The sequence below is a fragment of the Anolis sagrei genome, chromosome 6 (genome assembly GCF_037176765.1).
Source record: "Anolis sagrei isolate rAnoSag1 chromosome 6, rAnoSag1.mat, whole genome shotgun sequence".
In the NCBI taxonomy this organism is placed as follows: Eukaryota; Metazoa; Chordata; class Lepidosauria; order Squamata; family Dactyloidae; genus Anolis; species Anolis sagrei.
Window position 1 is genome coordinate 13,219,495 of NC_090026.1, and position 26,267 is coordinate 13,245,761.

The window sequence follows — 26,267 nt, forward strand, 5'->3', positions numbered from 1 at the left end:
GTCCGGACTGTATGGATGTGTGCTAGCAGCATTTTCTCCTGACATTTTACCTGCATCTGTAGAAGAAGATATGTCATCTGATTATTTACTTATTTGCATGCAGTTTGGTGTGATGAGGAATTTTGTATTTGTCAGATGTATAGCATTGAAAATAGCTCAAAATTTTTGAAAAAATATTTTAGTTCTTCGTGGAAACGATGGGAACCATTTACCACTTTTGGGTTCCAAGGTATTGTAGGATTATAGTCCCTAATATCCCCAGTCACCATGTCTAGCAGCCAGGGCTCAATTTGGGGAAAAAGCACAGTAAAACACATATTTTTTCATGTCAGAAGCAACTTTAAAAACTGCAAGTCATTTTTGGTGTAAGAGAATAGGCCGTCTGCAAGGATTGCCCAAGGGACACCCTCATGTCCTCACATGAGAAGCTGGAGCTGACAGACGGAAGCTCACCCTACTCCCTGGATTCTAACCGCCGACATTTCAGTCAGCAGTCCTGCTGGCACAAAGGTTTAACCCATTGTGCCACCGGGGGCTCCAGTTGAACACATAGAAAGGTTATATGATCAGTTTTAATGTGAGACTCTCATCCTTTATGTTTGCCTCTTCTCATGACTGAAGGTTTCTCGGCTGATGAACCAAAACAAAACTTGTAAAGATATTAACTCAGAAACAATTTAAGCCAATGTAAACCTGGCATCTTCTGAAGATGCCAGTCAGAGATGCAGGCAAAACGTCAGGAGAAAATGTTGCTAGAACACAGCCATACAGCTCTCAAACCACACAACACCCCAATTTAAAACTTTAAATACATATCACATAGTAAAAACTGAAATGCATATCCCATACTCTAGTCCAGGGGGGCCAGGTCACAGTTCCTCAAACCGTTGGAGGGCCGGATTATAATTTGAAAAAAAACATGAATTAATTCCTATACACACTGCACATATCTTATTTGTAGTGCAAAACACCTAAAAACAATACAATAATTAGGTTCTTGTGGGTTTTTTCAGGCTATAGGGCCATGTTCTAGAGGCATTTCTCCTGACGTTTTGCCTGCATCTATGGCAAGCATCCTCAGAGGTAGTGAGGTCTGTTGGTATTAGGACAATGGGTTTATATATCTGTGGAAAAAACTCTAAAAAAAACTCTTAAAACAACTCTAAAATTACAACAGCAAAACAGCAGAGAGGAAACAACCAGGCACATCTTAACACCTCTCAACAGAGGATTTTCCCAGGCTCAGCCAGGCCTTCAAATGCTAATGAAGGTGGTCAGTTGAAACATTCACACCTAGCTCCAGCAGGGAAGAGCTCCTTGCCCCACCCCAGCCATTCCACAGATATATAAACCCATTGTCCTAATTCCAACAGACCTCACTACCTCTGAGGATGCTTGCCATAGATGCAGGCGAAACGTCAGGAGAAATGCCTCTAGAACATGGCCCTATAGCCCGAAAAAACCCACAAGAACCTAGTGATTCCAGCCATGAAAGCCTTCGACAATACAATAATTAAAATGAAGAACAATTTTAACAAATATCAACTTATTAGTATTTCAATGGGAAGTGTGGGCCTGTTTTGGATGATGAGATAGGATTGTTGTTGTTGTTGTTGTTGTTGTTGTTGTGTGCTTTCAAGTAGTTTTAAACTTAGGTTGACCGTAAGCAAGTGCTGAGTAAATAACCTTGGAGGGCTGTATCCGGACCATGGGCCTTAGTTTGAGGACCCCTGCCCTAGTCAGTTCACAAGACCTGAACCATAGTGTTGATCATGTTGAAAAGGCATTTCCAAGCTCAAAACCATAGGCAACTTCAACATTTTAAAAAAGAGATTGAATGAGCATCTTTCAGGAGCACTGTAGTTGTGTTTTCCTGCATAGTTGGAAGCTCGACTACATAACCCTTCCAACTTCTATATAATGCAGCTTGATCCTGTATTATATGGTCAGTGTACACTCATATAATGCATTTTTCTGTGATTGCATCTCAACAACTACGTGGTAGAAAATGTGGAGGTAGTAACATTATGGGGTTCAAGGCAATAAGTAAGGAATGATGATGATGATGATGATGATGATGATGATGATGATGTTAAAAGAAGTCATCTGCAACATTTCTTGCAAATGAGGTGTTGGGTAACGACTCTCTTCATGGCTGTTGTGATCTCCTTGTTCCTGAGGGTGTAAATGATGGGATTCAGGAGGGGAAAGATGATGGTGTGGAAGACCGAGACCACCTTATCAGGGGCATATTCGTCAAAAGGTCGGGCATAGATGTAGATAGCAGGACCAAACATGAAAACGACAATGGTGATGTGGGAATAGCAAGTGGAGAGTGCTTTGCTTGCTGAGTCACTGGCATTCTTCTTCAACATGGTGACCAAAAAGGCATACGAGACCAAGAGGGCTATGAAGCAGACCACAGAGATGAGGCCACTGCTGAAGATCATCACCATCTCCTCGACAAAGGTGTCGGCACAGGCGATCCTCAACACTTGGGTGATATCACAGAAGTAGTTGTCCAGTTCATTGGGTCCGCAGAAAGGGAGGCGGAGAATCAGCACGACCTGAATGAGGGAGTGGACAAAGCCCCCGGCCCAAGCTGCTATCACCAGTACAATGCAAAGGCGCCGGCTCATCAAGTTGGTGTAGTGTAGGGGCCGGCATATCGCAACGTAGCGATCATAGGCCATGATGGTGAGCAGGAACATTTCAGAGGCCCCCACAAAATGGAGAAAGAAGAGCTGTGTGATGCAACCCCCAAATGAAATGACCTTGCGCTCTGCAAAGAAGTCAACCAGCATCTTTGGAGCAGTGATGGAGGAATACCAGATGTCCAAGAAAGCCAAGTTGGCCAGTAAGAAATACATGGGTGAGCTGAGGTGGGGATCGCCCCGGATGGCGATGATGATCAAAATGTTGCTTGGAAGGACAATCAGGTAGAAAGTGAGGAAGAGGACAAAGAGGAAAATCTGGATTCCATGTCCGTGGGACAATCCTGTCAAGATAAACTCGGTCACTCCAGTGCTGTTCCTCAGTCCAGTGCTGTTTGGTGGTGAGTCTACTGATGTAACTTCAGCAGCTCCGGTGACACTATCCATCTTTTGTATGAGATTTAAGGGAGTTCGACCTAAATATGAAAAGGAGGAAAGGAGAAAGAAAGAAGAAATAGTACAGGAAGGGGAAAGGAAAGTCACCATTGTCACTTGATTTATATTGGAGTCAGGAATGAACACAAATTGGACTAAGTTGATGTATCCATTTGTTCCTCCAATTCTTCATATATTCCAGACAAGCAAAAGAACAAATAAATAGTACCGGGGGGGGGGGGGGGGGACAGTGGAGGGAAGTAATGCAAAACAAAACAAAACAAGAGAGTAAACCTTCAACCTGAATTTGCTTTCTAATTCTTTACATCCAAGCAATCTTCAGTCATAATGTTTTTGGACACTATTGCCCAAATCACATGAAATATTATTAATTCAATGAGCCTATTGTAGATAGGACTACCAAGAGGATTTAGCCCTATGTTTAGTTAGATCAGGCCTGGGCAAACGTTCTAACTTGGGGCCACATGCTAGTACTCCCTTCTAGGAGGACTGGTTGCCCAGTGATGGAAAGAGGGAAAGAGAGAAGGAAGTAAGGAAGGACCAAAGAGAGGAAGGGAAGGAAGTAGGAAAGAGGGAAGGAAGGGAAGGCAAAAGGGAAGGATAGAAGGAAGGGGAGGAGGAAGGGAAAAGAGAAGGAAGGAAAGACAAAAGTAAAGGATGGAAGGAAGGGAAGGAGGAAGGAAAAAGAGAAGAAAAGACAAAAGGGAGGGAGAGAAGGAAGGAAGGAAGGAAGGAAGGAGGAAGGAAGGAAGAAGGGAGGGAGGGAGGCAAGGAAGGAAGGAAAGAAGGAAGGAAAGAAGGAGAAAGAGGGAGAGGGAGATGAAAGAGGAAAGGAAGGAAGGGTAAAAGGGTGAAAGAAAGGATGAAAGGAGAAAGAGGTAGGCAGGGAAGGAAGGACGAAAGTGTGGAAGGGAATGGAGGGAGGGAGAAAGAGGGAGGGAAGAAGGAAGGAAAGAGAAAAGGAAGGAAGGATAGGAGAAGATGGTGAGAGACAGGAGGGCCTGACAAAAGAGCTCAAAGGACCGCATCCAGCCCCCAGGCTTGGGTTTGCTCATACCTGGTTTAGATAAAGAAGTAGGGGAAAAATCAAGAAGATGGAGGGTAGATGAAAACCTGATAAAAAGGGAGGAGGACATTGAAAGAACCAGAAATAAACTAAAAGAATATTTCGAACTGAATGATAATAGGGAGACAAATATTATAAATTTGTGGGGAGCAAGCAAAGCAGTAGTACAGGGTCATTTTATACAACAAAAAATATATAGAAATAAGCAAAAAAGGAAAAAGACGGACAAAATCATGAGAGAACTAGAGAAAGAGGAAGCTAAACTCAAAAAAAGCCCAAAAAATAAAGAGATAAAAAATAAATTAGAGAATCTATACAAACAACTAGAACTTCTAGAATTAGATGAAAAAGAAAAACAATTAAAATATATAAGGCAAAATTACTTTATGAATGCAAATAAATCAGGAAGGTGGTTGGCGAACAAATTAAGAAAAAAAAGAGAGAAATCCCATATTACAAAGATAAAAGAGAACAATACAATATACACTGGGGAAAAAGAAATCAGGAACCAATTTCTGAGTTTCTATAAGAAATTATACCAGGATGAGAAGATTGATAGGGAGAAGATATATCAATATCTAGGAAAGCAAAAAATAGAAAAGATCTCGGACAAACAAAGAGAAATCCTAAATAAGGAGATATCGGAACTAGAAATAAAATCAGCAATAAAAAACTTAAAACCAAATAAGGCACCGGGCCCGGATGGGCTATCAACAGGATACTATAAAAATGTTCAACAAGAACTAACACCATACTTGAAGAAAATAATGAATAATGTAAGAATAAATAAAGAAATACCAAACTCCTGGAGACAGGCCAACATATCAGTAATTCATAAGGAAAATTCGGACCCAGAAGATGTAAAAAACTATCGACCGATTTCGTTATTCAATGTGGATTATAAAATTTTCAGCAGTATTCTGGCGGAAAGGTTAAAAAAAATTCTTGAAACATATATAGATGAAGACCAAGCAGGCTTTCTACCTAAAAGACAACAGAAAGATAATGTAAGGACAGTAATAGATCTAATCGAATATTATGAAATTTATCATCAAAAGAAAGTAATGTTCATGGCTTTGGATGCCGAGAAGGCATTTGATAATGTTAATTGGGATTTTTTCAAATTTTTGATGAGGGAGATTGACATGGGTTATTACTTTCAAAATTCGGTGGATGCAATTTACGAAAAACAGGAGGCAAAAATTATAATTAACGGATGTGAAACAGAAACGATTCAAATTTAAAAGGGAACTAGACAGGGATGCCCCTTATCACCCCTAATATTTGTCTTATCACTAGAAGTGCTTCTTAAAAGGATTAGAGAAGAAAGGAGTATAGAGGGAGCCAGAATACAAGGATTGGATTATAAATACAAAGCCTTCGCAGACGACATAATTTGTATTATAGAGAATCCGAAGGAAAAGACAGGAATTTGGCTGGAAGAAATAAAAAATTATTAAGAAGTAGCAGGCTTTAGGATAAATTTGGAAAAAACAAAAGCAATAATTAAAAATATAGGAGAAAGGGAAAAAGAGGAAATATATAATAAATGGAAGATCCAAATTGTCCCAAAAATAAAATACTTAGGGATCCAGATAACTGCAAAAAACCTACAACTTTTACAAAATAATTATATAAACAAATAGAAAGAAATTAAAAAAAGATTTAGACAATTGGAGAAAAACAAATTTGTCATTACTAGGAAGGATCGCATCTATTAAAATGAAAATCCTACCAAAAATGATATTTTTATTTCAAAATCTACCTATAATTAGGAACATGGAATTGATAAAAAGCTGGAATAGAGATATCACAAAATACATTTGGAACAATAAGAAACCAAGAATACATTATTAAAATCTAATAGAACAAAAAGAAAAAGGTGGATTGGCAACCCCAGATTTAAAAACATACTTCGAAGCATGTGCCCTAACATGGGCCAGAGACTGGACCATGTTAAAGAAAAAGAAATTACTAACTCTGGAGGGGATAGATCTTAGGGCAGGGTGGCACCAATATATTTGGTATAAGGGGAAAGAAAAAGAAAAAAACTTTGGGAACCACTTTACAAGATGTGCAATTCTAAAAGTCTGGGACAAATATAAATTAAAAATGTATAGCAAAACACCTCTCTGGGTTTCACCGCTCGAGGCGACTCAAAGGAGATGCCTAGGATGGACTGACTGGCCCGTATATAAAGAAATTTTAAAAGATAAATAAGGGGAGAAAGAAATGAAAGAACAACAGGAGTTAATATTAATGGATAAAAACATAACATGGTTTCACTACTGGCAGATTAAAGCGAAATTTAAATTAGATAAAAAATTAGGTTTTGCACAAGGTAACGAATTCTGGGACAGAATAATGGAAACGGACAAGAAGCTAATTACCAAGATTTACAAAAAACTATTAGATTGGTATCTGGAAAAGGAGGAAGAGAAAAACTACATGAGGAGATGGAATGAAAACATACACAGAAATATTAGAAGAGACGAATGGAAGGAAATTTGGAAGAAGAGATTAAAGTTTACGTATGCAATAGAACTTAGAGAAAATTGGGTCAAAATATCTCAAAGATGGTACTTGACCCCCAAAAAACTGGGAAAAATCTATAACAACTCAAGCACCGCGTGTTGGAAATGCAGAAGTAAAGAAGGATCTTTCTTCCACTTAGGGTGGACGTGTGAAAAAGCAAGAGAGTTCTGGAGAAAGATACATAAGGAAACTCAAAAAATGTTAAAAATACAGTTACCCTTGAAACCGGAAATATTCTTATTGGGGATGTATGAAAGAAATCTAGATAAAGATAAAGACAAAATCCTGTTCCTGACATTAACAGCCGCAAGAATGTGCTACGCTAAGATGTGGAGACAAGAAGAAACTCCGGGAGAAAATGAATGGGTAACGAAAATGCTAGATATTAGGAACTTAGACAAACTCACCTTTTTACTGCTGAAGAATAAGGAAATTAATAGGAAAGAAACGGACTGGAGTGAAGTTACAGAATACTTAAAAAATAAGAATAAAGAAATAGTAATTTGAGAATGACAAATAAAGACTGAAGTACGACAAAAAGAGGGAAAGAAGAATTTCGGAAGAAACACACACAAAACTGAATGGACTGGAAAGATCCCACAAAGATACCAGGGGGTCAAAATTCTTTCTTTTTAGTATTTATTACTGCTTTGTTTTATTTTTGTTCTTTGCCTGCTTTTTGTATTTAATTCCCTTTTTTTTCTTTTTTTCACTTTTTTTTATACCTTTTGTCTTTTTCCTCTCTCTCTCTCACTTTGCCCTTTCCCCTTTTTCTTGGGAATTAACCATATTCCTGTATGAAAATTTCAATAAAGAATATTTTTTTTGAAAAAAGGGTGAAAGAAAGGATGAAAGGAGAAAGAGGTAGGCAGGGAAGGAAGGACGAAAGTGTGGAAGGGAATGGAGGGAGGGAGAAAGAGGGAGGGAAGAAGGAAGGAAAGAGAAAAGGAAGGAAGGATAGGAGAGGATGGTGAGAGACAGGAGGGCCTGACAAAAGAGCTCAAAGGACCGCATCCAGCCCCCAGGCTTGGGGTTTGCTCATACTTGATTTAGATAAAGATGCTATTCTGACTTGCTCCCAAGATGGATCTACACTGCTATAAATGCAGTTTGAATGGACCATATAACACAGTTCAGACTTTATTGTCTGGCTATATAGTTCCAGCCTCTGATCCTAAATGTAACTTCTAGTTCCTCCCTGTCTTCCTTCACTGAGTGCAGTGAATTCATATGTAAATAAATCTAGGAGCAGAAGAAACAAACATACAAAAACCCAACTAGGATTTAGATACAATTGTATATTATTTTCCTAAAGCCTTGCAACAGTATTAAGAACTATTAGGAAAGTAAGATGGTGGTGGCAGTATTGTGGTGAAGGCACTTCTAGAGATGGCAAACAGGCCACCTCTTTCATTTCTGCCTTTTATGAGCCACTGAAGCCACGTCAGCTTTACAAAAGAGTTACAAAACCTACCCTAACACCTACCAGGAGGGGAAGTCATGTCTTTCCAACACCACAGATGTTGTCCTCTCCGGCAGATCAACATCTTCTCAGCAACATATAGTTTCATCTACAGTAGCTAAATGGGTTTAGAAGTTCCTGAATCAAGTGAGTTCCCAAGAGAGCAACAGAAGCAACCAAGTGCTGGGTATGTTTCAAGAGGCATAATTAAAAGTAAAACTATGTTTTTTCCCCAATGGATGATGCGAAGGAAAACCTCCCAAGAGAAATGAACATTACAGTGGGAGATAGAGAAGGCAGAAGGCCTGCAACCAGGATGAGCCTAGTGATGTGTATTTCCAATGTGTCTATCCAATTTACTATATGACTTGTTCAACATGTTGCTCATTATAATCTGAATATCAACAGCCAGCACAGTGTAGTGGTTTCAATGTTGGACATGGAAGTTGGGATGTCAGGATATGAATCCCTACTCAGCCACGGAAACACCCTTGGGCAAGTCACACTCCATCCACAGAGGTCACACCAAGAAAACCCCTTGATAGTTTCAACTTAGTAAGTAATAGGCTTGTGCCTTTCGGCTGAACCTCAATCCATTTCTGTTGGCTGGATACCAGTAGACCCCCGTAACTGGTTTCATGCACCTCTCAAATATGGCCACACAGTCAGATGGCCGTTTTCAGACCATAGCTGAAAAATGCAACTAGATCTAGCCCATTGGTGGTGATGGGCAAGCTACCCAGGCTCCCCTTCCCATCATTTCAGGCAATGGCATAGTTCATCCTTATATCCTTGATTAAGACCAAAAAGCATCAGAATTAAGATATCACTCTTTCTGCGATCCTTTGCCCTTGCTCTATAGAGGACACCTGGGTTTAATGTGTAGTGAAACTGACCTTTTTGGCAGGAAGGCCGAAGCCTAGGAAGTCAGTAGCTGACATGTTCTGGATTAGGCAAGAGAGCCAGAGGCAGGAGTCAGCCGACTCCTGATTGGTTAGGACAGTCAGGGGTGGAGTTAGGATTTAGAGGGGGGAAAGGCTGGCTTATTTGACAAGTTGAGAGTTGGAGTTTAGACATCGTGGAGCAAAGACGTATATTTTAGGAAGGGAGAACTATGAATATCTTAGGCAGGGAGGGAAGACTTTTGTGTGAGCCTTGAGAATTAGAGCAAGGGATAGGCATAGGATCCTGGTTCACTGGTCAGAGTAGGGACAGTGAAAGGGAAGCCTGATTTGCTCTGGGAGGCAGTTTGCGTACTGTGCTCAAAGACACACTGTGTCAGTTAGTGATCAGTGTGAGGATAAGGAACTCACTGTGAAACAAAAATTGAAGCCTTTAAGTAAGACTGCCTGTTTAAAAACCAGCTAAGCTTCAGGAACTGAACTGCATCAAGATTATTGTACCACTCTTTTTAAGAGTTGTTCTGTTCATTAAGTTCTAAAATAAACCTGTTACTTATTTCACCTTTAATCTGGTGTCTGCCTCAGTCTATCGCAACCTTTACATCTCAGCTAACTTAAAGAAGATTTCTTTCAGTCCAGTCAGTAAAAATAACAGTGGTCAAAGAAGAACAAAGAGCTTGAATACAACTTTTCCTCTTTTCACCTTCACACACATGGTTTTCCTCAGACCTATTTAACTGAGGTGGTGGCAGTGATTTAACAAATACATCGGTCTACAACTACATCACAGTTGGTCACTTAAAAGATATAGTACTAAGGTGGGATAAGAGAGTCTTTCCCCCTTGTTATGGTTAACTATCTTTACTCAAAGAAATGTCCAGCTGAACAATAACCCTGTAAGCTGAAGGGCAGTGGGTGTGATTGCTTGTCCCCCCTGCCCAGTTTAGCATTGATCATTATTTCAGTGGTGTCCAGTGGTGGGTTTGTGTTCCCCTCTGTCAGGGTTGTCGCTGTGAACATTATTATAATGCTCCATTAAAGCTCTTTCTACTCTAGAGGAGACAGATGTGTGCTCTCATCCTGCAGACAGCATTCCAAGGCATTTTACACAGGCTTCACACTTCCCAGTGAAGGAAGAGTGATGACCTGGAGTTATCCTCTCCTGGGCTTCTTTTAAAAAGCGATCTCTTTTCTCTTGATATGCACTGCAGGCCCTGCCTGGAGTGGTGCCTGCCTTTTCCCCCTCACACTTTTCTGCTTCCTTAAAGCTTTTTCTACTCCAGAGGAGAGGTAACTAGGTGGTAGTAGTTTTCTGAGAATGAGACTTTTCTTTTTGTTTGCTGGGATTACTATTATGAATAATAATTATTATCTTTTAGAAGTATTTTCTGAAGGGGAGGGGAAAAGGAAGCCAAAAGAGTGACTCTCCCAAGCCCCTAAACGTGCGTGTGTACTCCACCCACCCGTTCCGCATGTTCCCAACTCCCAGTCAGTTCCACTAGATAAAATGAATCAAGAAAGATTGCAGCAAGCACCGGCAAAAATATTTTTCAAACAAGTAATGTGATAGATACGTTTTATTGATTGGCCTATTGGCCGTATCAAAACATTTAACACACAAACACATTTAACACATAGTCATACATACAACATACAACCCTCGGTATAAAAGAAGTTAAAATAAACAAACTGTTAGCGAGATCCCGTTCAGGTCAAATATCTACGTCACCTCCACAGCTTACCCCAATTGATTCTAAATGTGCAATTCTCAGCTGTGTTGCTTTGAATAGAAAAAGGGCTGTTTTGTGTGTTGTCCTAGGGTTCTGGCCGGCCAACAAAAATGAAGTTTTAATATGTGGATCCCAGTGTGTTTTGTGAATAATGTATGGTCCAAGGCAATGGTCTCTCTCTTTCTTATACAGCTCACAGTTGAACAGTACATGTGTGATATCCTCCACCTCCGATGATCCACAAATACAAATACAAGTAATGTGGATAAATTGTTTTTACAAGTATTTAAGTCAACAATTTCCCAGATTTTACTACTTTCTTGGATACTGGTGGGTAACTAGAAATCCCATAAGCTTCACACAACCCATGAAGTTATAAAGTTATTTTATATGAAAATACCACCAGTTCTATCAAGTTATCACTGATATGTGGTAAACAAACTGGCCATGGCATCACTCCTGAGGACAGGAAAATGCAACAAGCTGCCTTTGTTAGTCCGAAGGGTATAATTAAATGATATGTCAAAACTAATGGAGTGAGTGGGAGCAAAGTCATCCCACCGGGCGCTGTGAGTAATGTTTTCTAGTAGTTACTGTTAAAAATTACTTTGAAAGGGCATTTTTAGACTCTCTGAGATTTAAAAGTCTGATGCTATTCTCTGTTGAATCCTAAACTGATATGATGAGTGGCTCTCAGATTAATGGAGTTGTAAATCTCCCCCAGGCTTTCATCAGAAGGAGCTGTCCAAGGTGCTGAATCAAAACCGGGGACAGAGACATGAACTAGAAAACAACAGGAAAACTTTGATGCACCAGTGATCTTAAGATACATTTTTCTTTTATTAAAAAAACTACTGAATGAAAAAAAAATCAAGAAGCAATGACAATACAATAGATAATTGAAGGAACATAAAGTAAGAAAATACTAACGAGCAGGAAGTTGATGTGAGTTTTCCAGGCTGTATGGCCATGTTCCAAAAGCATTCTCTCCTGATGTTTCGCCCACATTTATGACAGGCAAATGTGGATGAAATGTCAGGAGAGAATGCTTCTGTAACATGACCTGTAGCTCAGAAAACTCACAGCAACCCGGTGATTCCGGCTATGAAAGCCTTCAACAAACATTTTAGTTTTCACTTGCAATTGGCTTTCCACATTAGTGGGTTTATTTATTGAATATTGGAAGATCATCTTGGAGGACCTACCGATTCCTACAAAGCTGTTATTTCAGATTTTTAAAATATAGGGTTTTTTTATTTGTGTTTTCCTTCCACTTTTTCAGGGGTTTTGCACCAAACCCCTTCCTGCTGTTGTTTTAGTTACACACACCTATAATTTACTTTTTGTTTCTTATTTCTGCCTTTTTACTGAATGATTATTACTTTGTGATTTAGAATGCTTATGTTAGAATTAATAAATATTTTTAAATGTTTAAATCCCTTAAAAAGTGTCCCTTAAATGCATTTAAATGCTGTCACAAAATAACTTTTAGTGGAAACTAGAAAACATTGATTACTCTGGGCTAACTTTGTTGGAAATAGCAACCTTCTTCAAGCCTCCACTAGTTATTTGTTATGTAAATATGGTAATTCAGATTGTTTACACTATTGTATATGTATATATTGATTTGCAGGGGGTTTTTTACCCTTGGTTCCATGTTGTGGGAGAGGTTACAGACCATGTGATCAGAACTGGGCTTGTTCAGGACTCAGACTCCATTTTAGAACAGTGCAGTTTAGACTTCTGTAAGCAGTTTAGACTTCAATGCAGGAAGTCAGTACTACAGGTCTTCAAATAAAAGAAACCAAACTGAACCCACCAAAACTTCTCTCATTGCTGGATTGAGCACTTACCAGAAATAAATTGCATTTGCAATCGCACACTTGCCAAAACTTTAGACTTTAACAAACTGTATGCTTAGACTTTATAGGTACTGTGTGGTTACAGACTCCATTGGACTTTCAGACTAGATAGACTACTAGACTCCCAGAACAGAGATCTGCTTTGAACTTTGGATTGTTGATTATAAGAAATGATGAAGTAGTAGAGAAACTACTTCAAATCCTATTTGTAATTGGATTCATATGCAAAGTACCTGTATGCTGAATATGATGTATATACTCAGTTTCATCAGTTTTGCCATATCATATTTATTTACTGTATTGTTTGTTGTTCATTCGTTCAGTCGTCTCCGACTCTTTGTGACCTCATGGACCAGCCCACGCCAGAGCTCCCTGTCGGCTGTCACCACCCCCAGCTCCTTCAAGGTCAGTCCAGTCACTTCAAGGATGCCATCCATCCATCTTGCCCTTGGTCGGCCCCTCTTCCTTTTACCTTCCACTTTCCCCAGCATCATTGTCTTATAATTGACTGTATTGTTATAAGTGTCTTATTTTAACTTACTGCATAGAGTGCAAACAAGTCTTATCAAGCCTTGTTGTTTTGTTTGATATTGTGATACGGCCTAAGGGCTAATCAATAAAATTACTAATACTACTGTATGCTGAATAGATGAAGTTTGTGAGTAAAGCAACTATGTTATTTTTAAAGAAGGGCTTTAGCTCAGAAGGGCTGAGGGGAAGGGCTTTAGCTCAGTGGAGGGGTCTGCCCAGATCCGAGGTCCGATCCTTTTCATTTCCAAGTATGAAAGGTTGTGTGACTTGAACAACCATTGTCAGCTGGTGTCAACAATATTGAACTATGACCCTAACAATATATGAGTTGAAACATATTTGAAAGGCAACTGAATTACCTGTCATTGATCTAGACCAGTGGTTCCCAACATGTGGTCCACAGATCACCAGTGGTCTGCAAGAACTAAAATATGGTCCACTGCCTCACCATTACTACACCGTTGCAACGAGAGTGACTGGTTTTGCAAAATCCTCTTACATTGCCAAGGCTTATTAAATATGGTTTTCTTTGGGCAAGCAGATGGCAATTACTGGATGGCATATGTTCTGTATCAGAAACTAGAACTTATGTGATCTATCCAATGCAATTCTGAATCCTATTCTGAATCAGCACCCCAAATAACCAAACTGAATCTAAAGTTTGTAACCTTTTTGGTACTAATATTGGAGAGTGGTCCTCGGTCAATGTGGTCTCTCATCAAGTGATCCCTGGTCAAGGTTGGAAACCATTGATCTAGATGAACATTTTTGTTAATATAGTTTCCTGTGGGAAAGCAGATGGCAATTACTGGATGGCATATGTTCTGTTTCAGAAACTAGAGTGTATGTGGTCTATCCTATGCAATTTTCTGAATCAGCACCCCAAATAACCAAACCGAATCTAAAGATTGTGACTTTTTTGGTACTAATGTTGGAGAGTGATCCTTGGTCAAAGTGGTCTCTCGTCAAGTGATCCCTGGTCAAGGTTGGAAACCACTGATCTAGATGAACATTTTTGTTGCTCAGAAGTGGGAGCAGACCTAACCCCATCTCTTGGGGACTCCTCATGAGCCAAATAACCTGCTGCTAAACTGTCAAACTTTAATGTTACAACATACTACATTAAACCAAGGAGGGAATGCATGTTTCAGTGCGTCTCTGAAGGGCTATGTTGTATAAAATAGACTTCAAAATCCCATTAGGTGTTAATTGCCCCTTTGAGAGTAAACAACAAGCAGTACACTCCAGAGTGCTTTCTCTATCCTTTATCAACCTTATGAAGAAGAAAAAAGCCTAACCTTTAAAAGGCACCATCTTAAACCATACGATCTAGGAGTATTATATACAGAAGGCTCTTTTCAATTTACTTCTACGTAATCTGGAAAGAAATATGAAAGAATGGACACATTCTCCATCATATTCCCATTGGTCATAGTTGTTAGGATGAACCCTTTCCTAACAAGTAGCCTCACTATTTTCCATTTTTCACAAAGGAACATTTAACTACAACCTTTTTCTGTCTACCTCATCATATTTCATTGGATGTGTAGCTGCCCATCCAAGTAGGTTACTTCTGAACGATAGTAGGTAGGTTTATATAACTCAATCAATATTTAAGATATGCTTGAGTCATCTTTCAGTTGTTATGACAGCAGCTCTGGTAGTTGGTGATGTCAATGGTTATTGATGATTTCTGTGTCCTATGCCTGTCTGGAAAGAAGGAAGTCCTGAGAATATTATTTGGTCTTCCTTTGATTTGTAGGAGTTTAAGCTGACATATTTCTTCTTCACACAAAGCAAAGTTAAGGTGTGGAATTCACTACGACAAGAGGTAGTTATGGTTTAGATGGGCATAAATGTAAATTGGATAAATCCATGGAAAACAGAGCCACAAATGACTTCTAATCAGTATGGTAATGCATTGCCTCTAGTATTAGCTTGAAGTTTGAGTGCAACAGCAGGTGGTTATGGTGATTTCTTTTCCCATTGTTATGACTCTATAGCAGGTATGGACAAACTTTGACCCTCCAGGTGTTTTGGACTTCAACTCCCATAATTCCTAACAGCCTCGGGCCCCTTCCTTTCCCCCCTCAGCCGCTTAAGCAGCTGAGGGGGGAAAGGAAAGGGCCCGAGGCTGTTAGGAATTATGGGAGTTGAAGTCCAAAACACCTGGAGGGCCAAAGTTTGTCCATTCCTGCTCTATAGGATTTTGTCAACCATTTGAGGGGGAAACTCAGTGGTCCAACAAGAATATCACAGGCAGATATTGTATGTGTTGCTGCTGCTGCTGTTGTTTCTATTGCACATGCAATATACATGTCTGTTGTATGTGATTTCTGAAAATAGGCTGATGTAAGGTTGCAACTGCGTCCCCTTCTACGCTGCCAGATATTCCAGGTTATCAAAGCAGAAAATCCACAATATCTGATTTGAATTGGATTATCTTCGTCTACCCTGCCATATAATCCAGTCCAAAGTAGATAATGTTGATTTTATACAGCTGTATAGAAGGGGCCCAAGTGGTCTGATCTGAATCTACTTGTTCCAAGGGTAATACTTCCATCATTGCAGCATAATGACAATGACAATTGGACAGTGTTTTTTTTATTAAAATGATCTATGTTTTAATATTCTTGTTATGGTTTCATATTATGTGTTATTGTTTTTAAATGTTTTATGGTGTTTTGGGGCATCGAATCATTGCCATTGTAAACTGCTTTGAGTTGTCTGAGTGCTGAGAAGGGTGGTATACAAATACAGTAAACAAGTAAGTAGGTAAGTAAATAAATAATTGGTCATTCAGAGTTGTGCTTACTATATAAATGGTATTAGTGGCAACATGATGGTTGGAATACAACACAGAAAGGAAGATGCTTAATGGGCAGAAGATAAAAATTGGGCGACCTTGATTGGCTTCAAACTACAGGAAAGGAAATTCCACCTGAACATGAGGAAGAACTTCCTAACTGTGCAAGCTGTTCAGCAGTGGAACTCTCTGCTTCAGAGTGTGGTGAAGGCTCCTTCTTTGAACAGAGGCTGGATGGCCATCTGTCAGGGGTGCTTTCAGTGTGATTTTACTGCTTCTTGGCAAGGGGTTGGACTGGATGGCCCATACGGTCTCTTCCAGCTCTAAGATTCTATGATTCTAACTGGATTATAGCATTCCTGCTTAATGGCATGCCAATATCTGCATTTCCTCTCATGTAATTTTTGCATCACATATTGCTTATCTTAATATAACTGTTAACTTCATTTCTTCCCTTAGCGTCAGTTGTCACCATGAATGGAACCACGGTTTCGGAGTTTATTTTGCTGGGCTTCCGCTTCCCTTGCCCTGTTCAGACCTACCTCTCTACTCTAGTCTTGGCTTGCTATGCCATCACTCTTCTGGGCAACTGCTTGATTTTGGCAACTGTTCTGTCTGACCCTCACCTCCGAAACTCTCCCATGTATTTCTTCCTCGCCAACCTGAGCCTTACCGACATGACCTTTGCTTCAGTAGCAGCCCCCAAATTTGCAGCCGACCTGTTGAAGTGTGGCCATTCCATCTCCTATGCAGGTTGCATGGGGCAGCTTTTCTACCTCCACCTTTTTGGAGGAACTGAGATGCTTATCCTCTCCGTTATGGCCTACGATCGTTATGTGGCCATCTGTCACCCGCTGAGATACGGGGCCATCATGGACCGGCAGTATTGCTTAAAAATGCTTGTAGTCTGTTGGACAGGAGGCTTCCTTCACTCCATCATCCATGCAGCAGTGGTTGCCTACTTGCCCTTTTGTGGACCCAACATCCTAGATAACTTCTACTGTGAACTTCCACAGGTGATTAAGCTTGCTTGCATGGATATCTATGCTTTTGAGGTCATCACCATAGTGAACAGTGGCTTGATAACTCTACCATGCTTTTTGACCTTGCTGGTGTCCTATTCCACAATCCTGACCACTGTGTGTAATCGTTTTGGGAAAGGTGGAGGGAAGGCTTTGTCCACTTGCGGGTCCCACTTGATAGTGGTCAGCCTCTTCTATGTGCCCTGCGTTATTGTGTATCTGAAACCTTTCTCCAACTCCCAGAAGAACAAAGTGATTTCCACATTTTACATGCTTGTTACACCGGCTCTCAATCCCTTCATCTACACGCTGAGGAACAAAGAAATAAAAGAAGCCATGAGGAAGCTGAAACATAAATGTAAGCGGCTTTTGGTAATGCAAAAAGAATAGCTATTTGGGGATTAAAAAAACATGTTCATCATAAAGATTGTTCCAAACTGATTTAATACAAAGGTTTATTTCTTGAGCTGTCAGTGGTATGCATTTTGACTATGCTTGGTGGTATAAGAGTGTATATTTAAGAAATATTTAAGATCTTTGCTGTGTTTTTAGCAATGAAGCAGGTTCAAGGTTCTTAAATTTAATTTACAGTACTTACAGTAATAATAATAATAATCATCATCATCATCATCATAATTAAAAACAAAGTATGGATTGTCGATGTTGCAATCCCAGGTGACAGCAGGATTGAAGAGAAAAAACTGGAAAAGCTGACACATATGAGGATTTAAAGATCGAACTGCAAAGACTCTGGCACAATCCATTCAAGGTGGTCCCAGTGGTGATCGGTACACTGGTTGCAGTGCCTAAAGACCTTGGCCTGCACTTAAACACAACACTGACAAGATTACCATCTGTCAGTTTCAAAAGACCACCTTACTGAGATCTGCACGCATTATTCGCCGATACATCACACATTCCTAGACACTTGAGAAGTGTCCGATGTGTGATCCAATACAACAGCCAGCAGAGTGTCTGCTCTGGACTCATCTTGTTGTGTTTCAAATAATAATAATAGTAACAACAACAACAACAACAACAACAACAACAACAACACCACTTTATTTGTATTCCACCCTTCTCACTCCAAAGGGGACCCAGGGAGGATCACAAGTACACATACATGGCAAACATTCAATGCTTTTTTGTATAGACAGTAAACAGACAGACAGCACAGAAGGAGGTGTTGTTTCAATGCCATGGATGGTTGGGCTCGAGTCCACAAGGGGTGCTGTCGCTCCAGCATCCATGACGAAGAGTCGTCATCACTTCCTCATCCCAGCATTTTCTGATCTTCTTTTTCTTTATTGTGTAGTAAAACACACACACCCCTCCTTTAGCAGTACCTAATTTCTCTAATTGAAGCTAAAGCTGTTTTTGAAGTGTTTAGGTAAACAGTGAGCAGGGCTGACAGTCGGCCACTCATGCCGACCCAGGGCTTTGAACTTGCAACTTTCGATTGATAGATCTTATAGTTGCTGCTGATTTACCAGCTGTGCTAAAATTATGGATCCACCTTTTTGCTTCTACTTAGTTGGTAGACAAAATAATGGACAACAGTGTTAGAGATCCCAATCATGTACTAGCTGTAAGTCCTATCCAAAGAGGGCACATTGATTCCAAGTGCAATTCCAGGTCTCTTTCGAGGTGTTGTGGAAACATCAAGTAGGATTATCTTCACATCCTTTGGCCTCACATGCAAGGATGAATATTCTCTGCAATATTTTCCTTGTCATTTTCCCTGCACAGTTCTTGAGAGTTGTATTCTTACCTTACGAAGTTTTACAATATTTACTCAGTTTTCCATGGGAAACAATTGGCTAATATTCAGCAATAACTACTTTGTTAAGCATATACAACAGATTTATTGATTCCTAACCGTTCCATGTTCCTGATTGCTATGTTCATAACTGTATTGTCGAAGGCTTTCGTGGCCAGAATCACTAGGCTGATGTGAGTTCTCCAGGCTGTAGGTCAGTAAAGGCAGGAACTGAGCGAAGCTCCGTTACTGGCTACTTGTGAGGAGGGAAGGGAAAGGAAAGGAAGGGAAGCATGTTGGTGCTTTCTCCCTTTGGCTGGGTTTGCAGAAGAGAAGCTCTTGGAGCCCATTCTCCCAGTCTGGCTCTTAAAACCTGAGTACTTAAGTTCAGGAGAAAGGAAGAGGGGAGGAGGCTGTCTAGTGGAAGAAATACAAGATCAAAAATTCATTTTTCAATGTCTCATTATGGTGCTTTGTCTTTATTTTTTCAATGTCTCATTATGGTGTTTTGTCTTTATATCACAAAATAAAAATGTATCTGTACATATTAGTATGGTGATTAATAAATTAATAAATTCTAGTTAATTAAAAATTGGTTGATAGGGAGAGGGGTAGACTGATTTTGATGGTCCATGATGTATCCAATTCTTGCTCCAGTAGTCTGCGGTCTCTTAAAGATTGGGAATCACTAAGCTAGAGCTTCTGGGATTATGTTCCATCAACATCTGGAGAGCAACACCATGAAGTATAGAGGTGATGTTACACGTGAACTTCATGAAAGTGAATTTGGAGTTTGGATCTTATTCACATCTAGATAGTGCAATATGTATTGCAGCAGTTGATGACAGGTTCTCCTGGTCAATCGTAAACCAGATCGGGGTATAGGTTGGCAACCTGTGTTGGACGGGGTTACACTCCCCCTGAAGTCACAGGTCCGCAGGTTGGGAGTTCTCCTGGATTCATCTCTTACGTTTGAGGCTCAGGCGTCGGCGGTGTCCGGGAGGGCTTTTGCACAACTAAGACTCATGCACCAGCTGCGACCGTACCTCACAAAGGTTGATTTGGCTGGGGTGGTCCATGCCTTGGTCACCTCTAGATTGGATTACTGTAATGCGCTCTACATGGGGCTGCCCTTGAAAGAGGCTCGGAAATTCCAACTGGTTCTATAGGCGGCGGCCAGGATGTTCACTGGCGCTCCTTACAGAGAGAGGTCAACCCTTCTGTTTAAGGAGCTCCACTGGCTGCTGTTTACTTACCGAGCCCAATTCAAGGTGCAGGTGCTTACCTACAAAGCCCTGAACAGTTTGGGACTTGCCTACCTGCGTGACCGCATCTCCGTGTATGAACCCTGCTTACGATCCCACCTGCGTCACAAGCGCGTTTGGTGGGGACGAGGGACAGGGCCTTCTCTGTGGTTGCCCCCCGACTCTGGAACACCCTCCCCAAAGACATTAGACTAGCACCCACGTTGGCAGTCTTCAGGAAGAATCTGAAGACCTGGCTATTCCGATGTGCCTTTCTGGAATAGGATAATCTCCAGCACTACATCCCAGAAGCACTTTATTAGAGTTAAGACTCTCTGCATATTGCACTTGCCCTGAAATCCAAATACCACCTGCCACACCTAGCACTTTTTAACTTGTACCCATCACTGGCCCGGCCCTGGTTTTACTGCGTAATTGATGTATTGTTTTATTGCTTATGTTTTATTTTGCTTTAAATTGTACTGTTATTGTTTTGCTGTTGTTGTGTTGAGGCCTTGGCCTTTGTAAGCCGCATCAAGTCCTGCGGCAGATGCTAGCGGGGTACAAATAAAGTTTAATAATAATAATAATAATAATAATAATAATAATAATTGACTCTTGACAGAAAAATTGACCCCTGACAAGTAAGTATAGACACCTGACAGCCTCGTGTGGTTTCCAATGGGCTCCTTGACTGGTTTGCATGTGCAATTATAATGTCATTGAATTGGTCTGATTACTTTTCAGTACATTACATTTGCAAGTTTCTTCCAGAATGCTGACTTTGTCCATTGATGTTCCAGGTACAAGCCTATCCTATCTAATTTGTTGTCAATCCACTCCTTTGGGCTTCATGCAAAACTACCATTTGACAAACTATACAATCTTGTGCTTTTCTTTTCCATTTCTGGCCTGATAGCCTAACCATTGGTTCATCCCCTTGAATATGAGGTCTGCCTAAAGGCCATTTGTGGTCTCTTGGTATCCAGTTTGTTAGTTGACATGCCCATTGGTTGTGTTTTGTTCATGTTTGTGTAGAATATGTGATTGAAATGCATACTTTTTTGAGTTAGTACTCTGCACATGTTTTAATATTAATTAAAATATCATTCAAGCATGCACAAAATGGAAATATCATCAGATTTTCATGCCAGATGAGAAATCTCAGGCTATGGTGCAGACTCTAGTTGGGATGATTTACAAGGACACTGGACATACATTCATGTTCATGCCCTGTACTTTTCACACATCCCAGTGAATCAGAAACATTTCACAGCCCTTCTGTTAAATTTATGTGGAATTTATAACATCAAGCATTTTGTCTGAAAACTAGATACTGTTGTTTAACTTTTTAAATTTTTGATTTGCTTTGAATTTGATTGACTAATATACCTTTGGCTAGATTCCATGATTTGGCTTCAGCTGGATTCATTGAATTACTGAGCATTTTATTTTCCTCAGCCTTTTGTATATCTCTATTAAAATCTCTTTAATTTGTTTCAGAAATATTGTGTGGAATCATTCATAAACAGTAAACCTCATCTAATGTAGGGTTGACCATCTGACATAATGGTGATGTTTATACCAGTTAAGTAGACAATCTACCCTTCGAATCAAATTTTAGCATGAATAGCAGGCATGGGCAAACTTTGGCCCTCCAGGTGTTTTGGACTTCAACTCCCACAATTCCTAACAGCCTGCTTCAAGATGCTGCACCTTGTTGTTGCTATTCATCAGGTATGGGCAAACTTTGGCCCTCCAGGTGTTTTGGACTTCAACTCCCACAATTCCTAACAGCCTACCGGCTATTTGGAATTGTGGGAGTTGAAGTCCAAAACACCTGGAGGGCCAAAGTTTGCCCATACCTGATGAATAGCAACAACAAGGTGCAGCATCTTGAAGTCCCCTGAACTTTTGACAAAAAATCTTTACAAAATCTTCATGCTGGAGCATCTAGGGAGTTCTAGAGACAGCCTTTGAAATCAAATCTATGGATAATCTAACTGCCATATTACAAATATTTCTATCCAGCATGATGCCACCATGTTTATTGTGGGTGATGGCACCTTATGTGTCCTTTCTATTGCTCTCTCTTCATGGACGTTGAGGAGTATCTGCTATCTGTGGATATTCTCCACGTGATTTGGAACTATGGAAAATCAGTGCGCTTATAATTAAGTGCCCATTCATTTCTGATTCCTAGGCAAGTTAAGATTTATTAGGTGAAGAAGCAATCATAGGTGCATCACCAAAAGACAGATAGATAGCTAGATAGATAGATTGTGTCAAAACCATTGCATAAAACATTTTTATCTAAAACTGATAAAATAAAGGGATCACAAGTTGCTAGATAGTTTTAGACCAAAAACTGGCATCAGCAACTGCATTGTCTGTAGCTTTAAACAATTCTTCTTCTGTGCACAAGGCAGGGCATTGTAGGCAAACATACAGATGTGGAGTTGTCTGCTCTGTTCAACAGTTGCACAAGGTGACAACCTGCCATTTTGCCAGGCTGCCTTTTGATCTGCCAACTCTGCTTCTGAGTGTGTTCGGGGACTTCCAAGTTGCCCATTCTTGGTTGGCCCCTGGAGGAAGACCCTCGTGGAGAGCCGTCCAGTTGGAATTGCCTGATTTTGCTGCCCACAGGGATATTCTTGCTGTTGCTAGAAGAACATTCAGAGGAATGGTGGTACTCAAAAAATGAAATAAAAAGAGAGTGTGCCAAAAAGAGCCACTGTGCATATTTAACATGCATACAATCCATGGTTCAAAGTCTGACAACTCCAATGAAAGAACTTAACATTCCTTTGTTGAAACAGGTCTCAGCTGGCCAACTGCTGGTAATGTATTTAGCCACACTTTCTCCAGTTTGCTATTTTTCCCATTTGTCAGACTCACAACTAGGGCCTTCTCTTTTAAGAAAGTAATTCATTCTAATAACACTGTCCAAATTCTGTGAAGAAACATAATCCTAAATGTTCTTGAAGGCTAGGCAGCATCACACCTAGTTATGCAACTTCGTCATGCTGTTGGAAAGATAAACCACCAAAGAATAATACCTGCTATAGGTTATGTTCAGAGGAAGACATTGCTAGCCTCATCTGAAAAAGCCTTGCTAATGCTATGGGAGATGTAGTTTTACAATGTATTTTGCTTTCTCTACCAAAGAATGCTGGTGTCTCCACATAATGCAACTCCCAGGGTGAGCTATACAGTGAAAGTGGCATCAAACTATATTAATTCTACAGTCTAGATCAGTTGTTCTCAACCTATGGGTCCCCAGATATCTTGACCTTCAACTCCCAGCAATCCTAACAGATGGTAAACTGACTGGGATTTCTGGGGGTTGTAAGCCAAAACTCCTAGGGACCCACAGGTTGAAAGCCACTGGTCTAGATACATCTGGAGACAGTCAAATCTGTGTTGAAGAATGCAGGACCATGAAATAATAGGACTGACAGACCACAAATCAAGTACTTCCACAATGAAATTCCTTGGAAATGCCCCAGAATGTGAAGTCACCTTGCTCTTGCCTCACCCTGAGAACATCACCATAATCCAATTTCCTGTATCTACCTGGCATTGCCTGATCTATAGCACCTATCCTGACTCTTTCATTGAATCCTCCTTAAACACCTTTTGTCCATTGGCCAGCATCTCCTTTTTCTAGTTGATATTGGAACATCAGGACACATCAACCACCCACCAAATTGTGTTCCACCCAGACGCACCCAATTTCTGGGAAGGACTCACAAACAGGCACAAGACTTCAAATCCAGAAATGATAGTTTTTTAAATTTCCTGCCTCATCTCTGATTGGCTCAGAGGTAGAAGTGGACTTGCACCTCCTCCAATAGGGCTGCACATTCTACCTTGCACCCTCCATGACCAAAGAGGAACTGGCATAACAATTTCAAATTGTTCTGTATTGCTCTGCCTTTCTGTCAAATCTACTATAAATAAAACTATGCATTCATAGTTGAGGGTATGTCAGTTCTTTGGAGTGCTTCCTCTGCTGACATCCTCTCTGGCCATTGAGAATGAACCTTTGATTTTTGCCTTCAATTTATCTGTGTCTCATTTGATCTTCTGGGAAACTAGACACACTGAGCTCCTTGCAGTTCTTGCATATGCTGACATCACATAACAGACCAATGACAGTTAAAATGGTATTAAAGAGGAATAATTGTATAATATGAAAGAGATCCAGGAGGAATTAGTAACAGACACAGGATTAAAACAAAGAGCTCATACAATTTCCCCTTGCACACTAGAGTGTGAAAAAAGGCACCTATTCTTCAATCGTCCCATGGCCTCTTTCATTTCCCGATTCCTTAGGGTGTATACAATAGGATTGAGGGCAGGAGTGACAACTGTGTAGAAAGTAGAAGCTATTTTTTCCACACTGGAACTGGGCAAGGGGACAAGGTAAACTAAGAGGCAAGGCACAAAAATGAGGCTGACCACAGTCAAGTGAGAGCTGCAAGTGGACAGAGCTTTCCTTCCGTTCTCCTTGAAGTGGTCTTTTAAGGTGGCCAGGATGATGCCATAGGAGACCAACAAAATGATGAAACAGACCAAGGAGATCAGACCGCTGTTGGCCACCATGAGTATCTCGGTGACGTAGGTATCAACACAAGCAAGTTGGACTACCTGTTGCACATCACAGAAGAAGTTGTCCAACTCATTCGGCCCACAAAATGGAAGTCGTATGATCAGGACCAGCTGGGTGACTGAGTGGACCAGGCCTCCTACCCAACAGGAAATGAGGAGCCTGACACAGCGAAAACGGTTCATGGTGGTAGTATATGTAAGTGGGTGGCAGATGGCTATATAGCGATCGTAAGCCATGAGTGTGAGGAGGAGCATCTCTGAACCTCCCAGGAAGTGGATGAAGAAGAGTTGAGTCATGCATCCTGCAAAAGGGATGGCCCTACCATGGTGTATGAGGTCTACCATCATCTTGGGGGTAGCCACAGAGGCCAAGGCGGTATCAATGATGGATAAGTTGGCCAGGAAGAAGTACATGGGAGACTGGTGGAGACGTGTATCTGCACACACTGTTATCACAATAAGCAGGTTGCCCAGCAGGCTTGCGATGTAGCAACCTGAAGCCAGGATAAAGAGAAGGAGCTGGATAGGGCGGGAGGAGGGTAGACCCAAGAAAGTAAATTCTGTAACACCCGAGGCATTCATGAAGGTGGCTGGATCTCGAAAGGAAACAGATTGAAGCATTAAGGTTGAGCACTTTGGAGCATCCCAATCCACTGTTCAATGGCAGCATGGAACAACCAGACATATAGATGTTAAGAGAATCCCAAGGGCTGTAAAATAACTCATTTTATCACAAAATGCAAACAGTAATAAATGAATGTTATTGCAATTAATTTGTTTACATTGTTGGAGCAGAAGTTACTATACTAATTTAACTGATGATAAATAGGTTAGTTTATGAAATACTGTATAATAATTCAGAAAAAGGACTCAAGATGTATTGGCATTGCAGAATTGTAGCAGTTTGGTCAATGCTATGGGATTCTGGCATTTGCAGTTTTGTGTGATATTTATCCTTCTCTGTCAGAGAGTTCTGGTGTCACAACATACTACAAATACCAAGGATGTATCATTGGCAATTAAAGTGCTGTTAAACTGCTATAATTCTGTAGTGCGGATGGTCTCTCTTCTTGTCTGTTAAATCAGTCATAAATTGTTTTTAAGCCTCATCTTCCCAACAGGATTTATATTTGGTCCAACTGTAGTTTATTCAGCAGTATATGTATATATGTATATACACACACAGACACAGACACACACACACACACATATATATCTCTAGAGAGAGAGAGAGAGTTTTTTTTCTTAATAATAACCAACATCGATCTCCAGTATATTTTAAATTGGCAAAGTAAAGATCAATCACAAATGAAGAGTGTTAGCTATCAGTTAAATTAGTTTTTTCCCCAGTCTGACACCCTCCAGATACTATGGGGATGATGAGAATTGCAGTACAACACATCTAGAATGCTCACACTTAGGGAAAGTTGTGTCAATGCACAACATTATTGATGATAAGTCATCAAGATCTATTAGTGTCCTTCCACTTTCATAGATTTCCTCTGTCCCTAATACCAGCAAATGTGGAAACCAAGCTAATCATATAAGAAATCCATAAGATTAATCAGAGAATAATACAACTTTATGCTAGATCAATGCCTATTTATTTATTTGTTTGTTTACG

At 40.3% G+C, this 26,267-nt stretch overlaps 3 protein-coding genes across 3 annotated transcripts; 1 reads left to right on the forward strand and 2 right to left on the reverse strand.

Annotated features, from left to right (window-relative positions):
- Nucleotides 1-2,102: 2,102 nt before the first annotated feature.
- Nucleotides 2,103-12,524, reverse strand: LOC132779252 (olfactory receptor 4M1-like). The gene is made up of 2 exons (XM_060782942.2): nucleotides 12,514-12,524; nucleotides 2,103-3,033 (listed from the first exon to the last, which is right to left on the reverse strand). The coding sequence occupies exons 1-2, from the start codon at nucleotides 12,522-12,524 to the stop codon at nucleotides 2,103-2,105; spliced, it is 942 nt and encodes a 313-aa protein (XP_060638925.2).
- A 3,953-nt stretch (nucleotides 12,525-16,477) lies between these two features.
- LOC132779253 (olfactory receptor 4Q3-like) lies at nucleotides 16,478-17,416 on the forward strand. Its single transcript, XM_060782944.2, has one exon. The coding sequence runs from the start codon at nucleotides 16,478-16,480 to the stop codon at nucleotides 17,414-17,416; it is 939 nt and encodes a 312-aa protein (XP_060638927.2).
- A 6,861-nt stretch (nucleotides 17,417-24,277) lies between these two features.
- On the reverse strand, nucleotides 24,278-25,225 carry LOC132779323 (olfactory receptor 4Q3-like). Its single transcript, XM_060783016.2, has one exon. The coding sequence runs from the start codon at nucleotides 25,223-25,225 to the stop codon at nucleotides 24,278-24,280; it is 948 nt and encodes a 315-aa protein (XP_060638999.2).
- Between the last annotated feature and the right edge of the window lie 1,042 nt (nucleotides 25,226-26,267).

What these genes read in the sequence shown, in the direction of transcription:
- LOC132779323 (XM_060783016.2), bottom strand. Translation starts at nt 25,225, where the DNA reads ATGAATGCCTCGGGTGTTACAGAATTTACTTTCTTGGGTCTACCCTCC.
- LOC132779253 (XM_060782944.2), top strand. Translation starts at nt 16,478, where the DNA reads ATGAATGGAACCACGGTTTCGGAGTTTATTTTGCTGGGCTTCCGCTTC.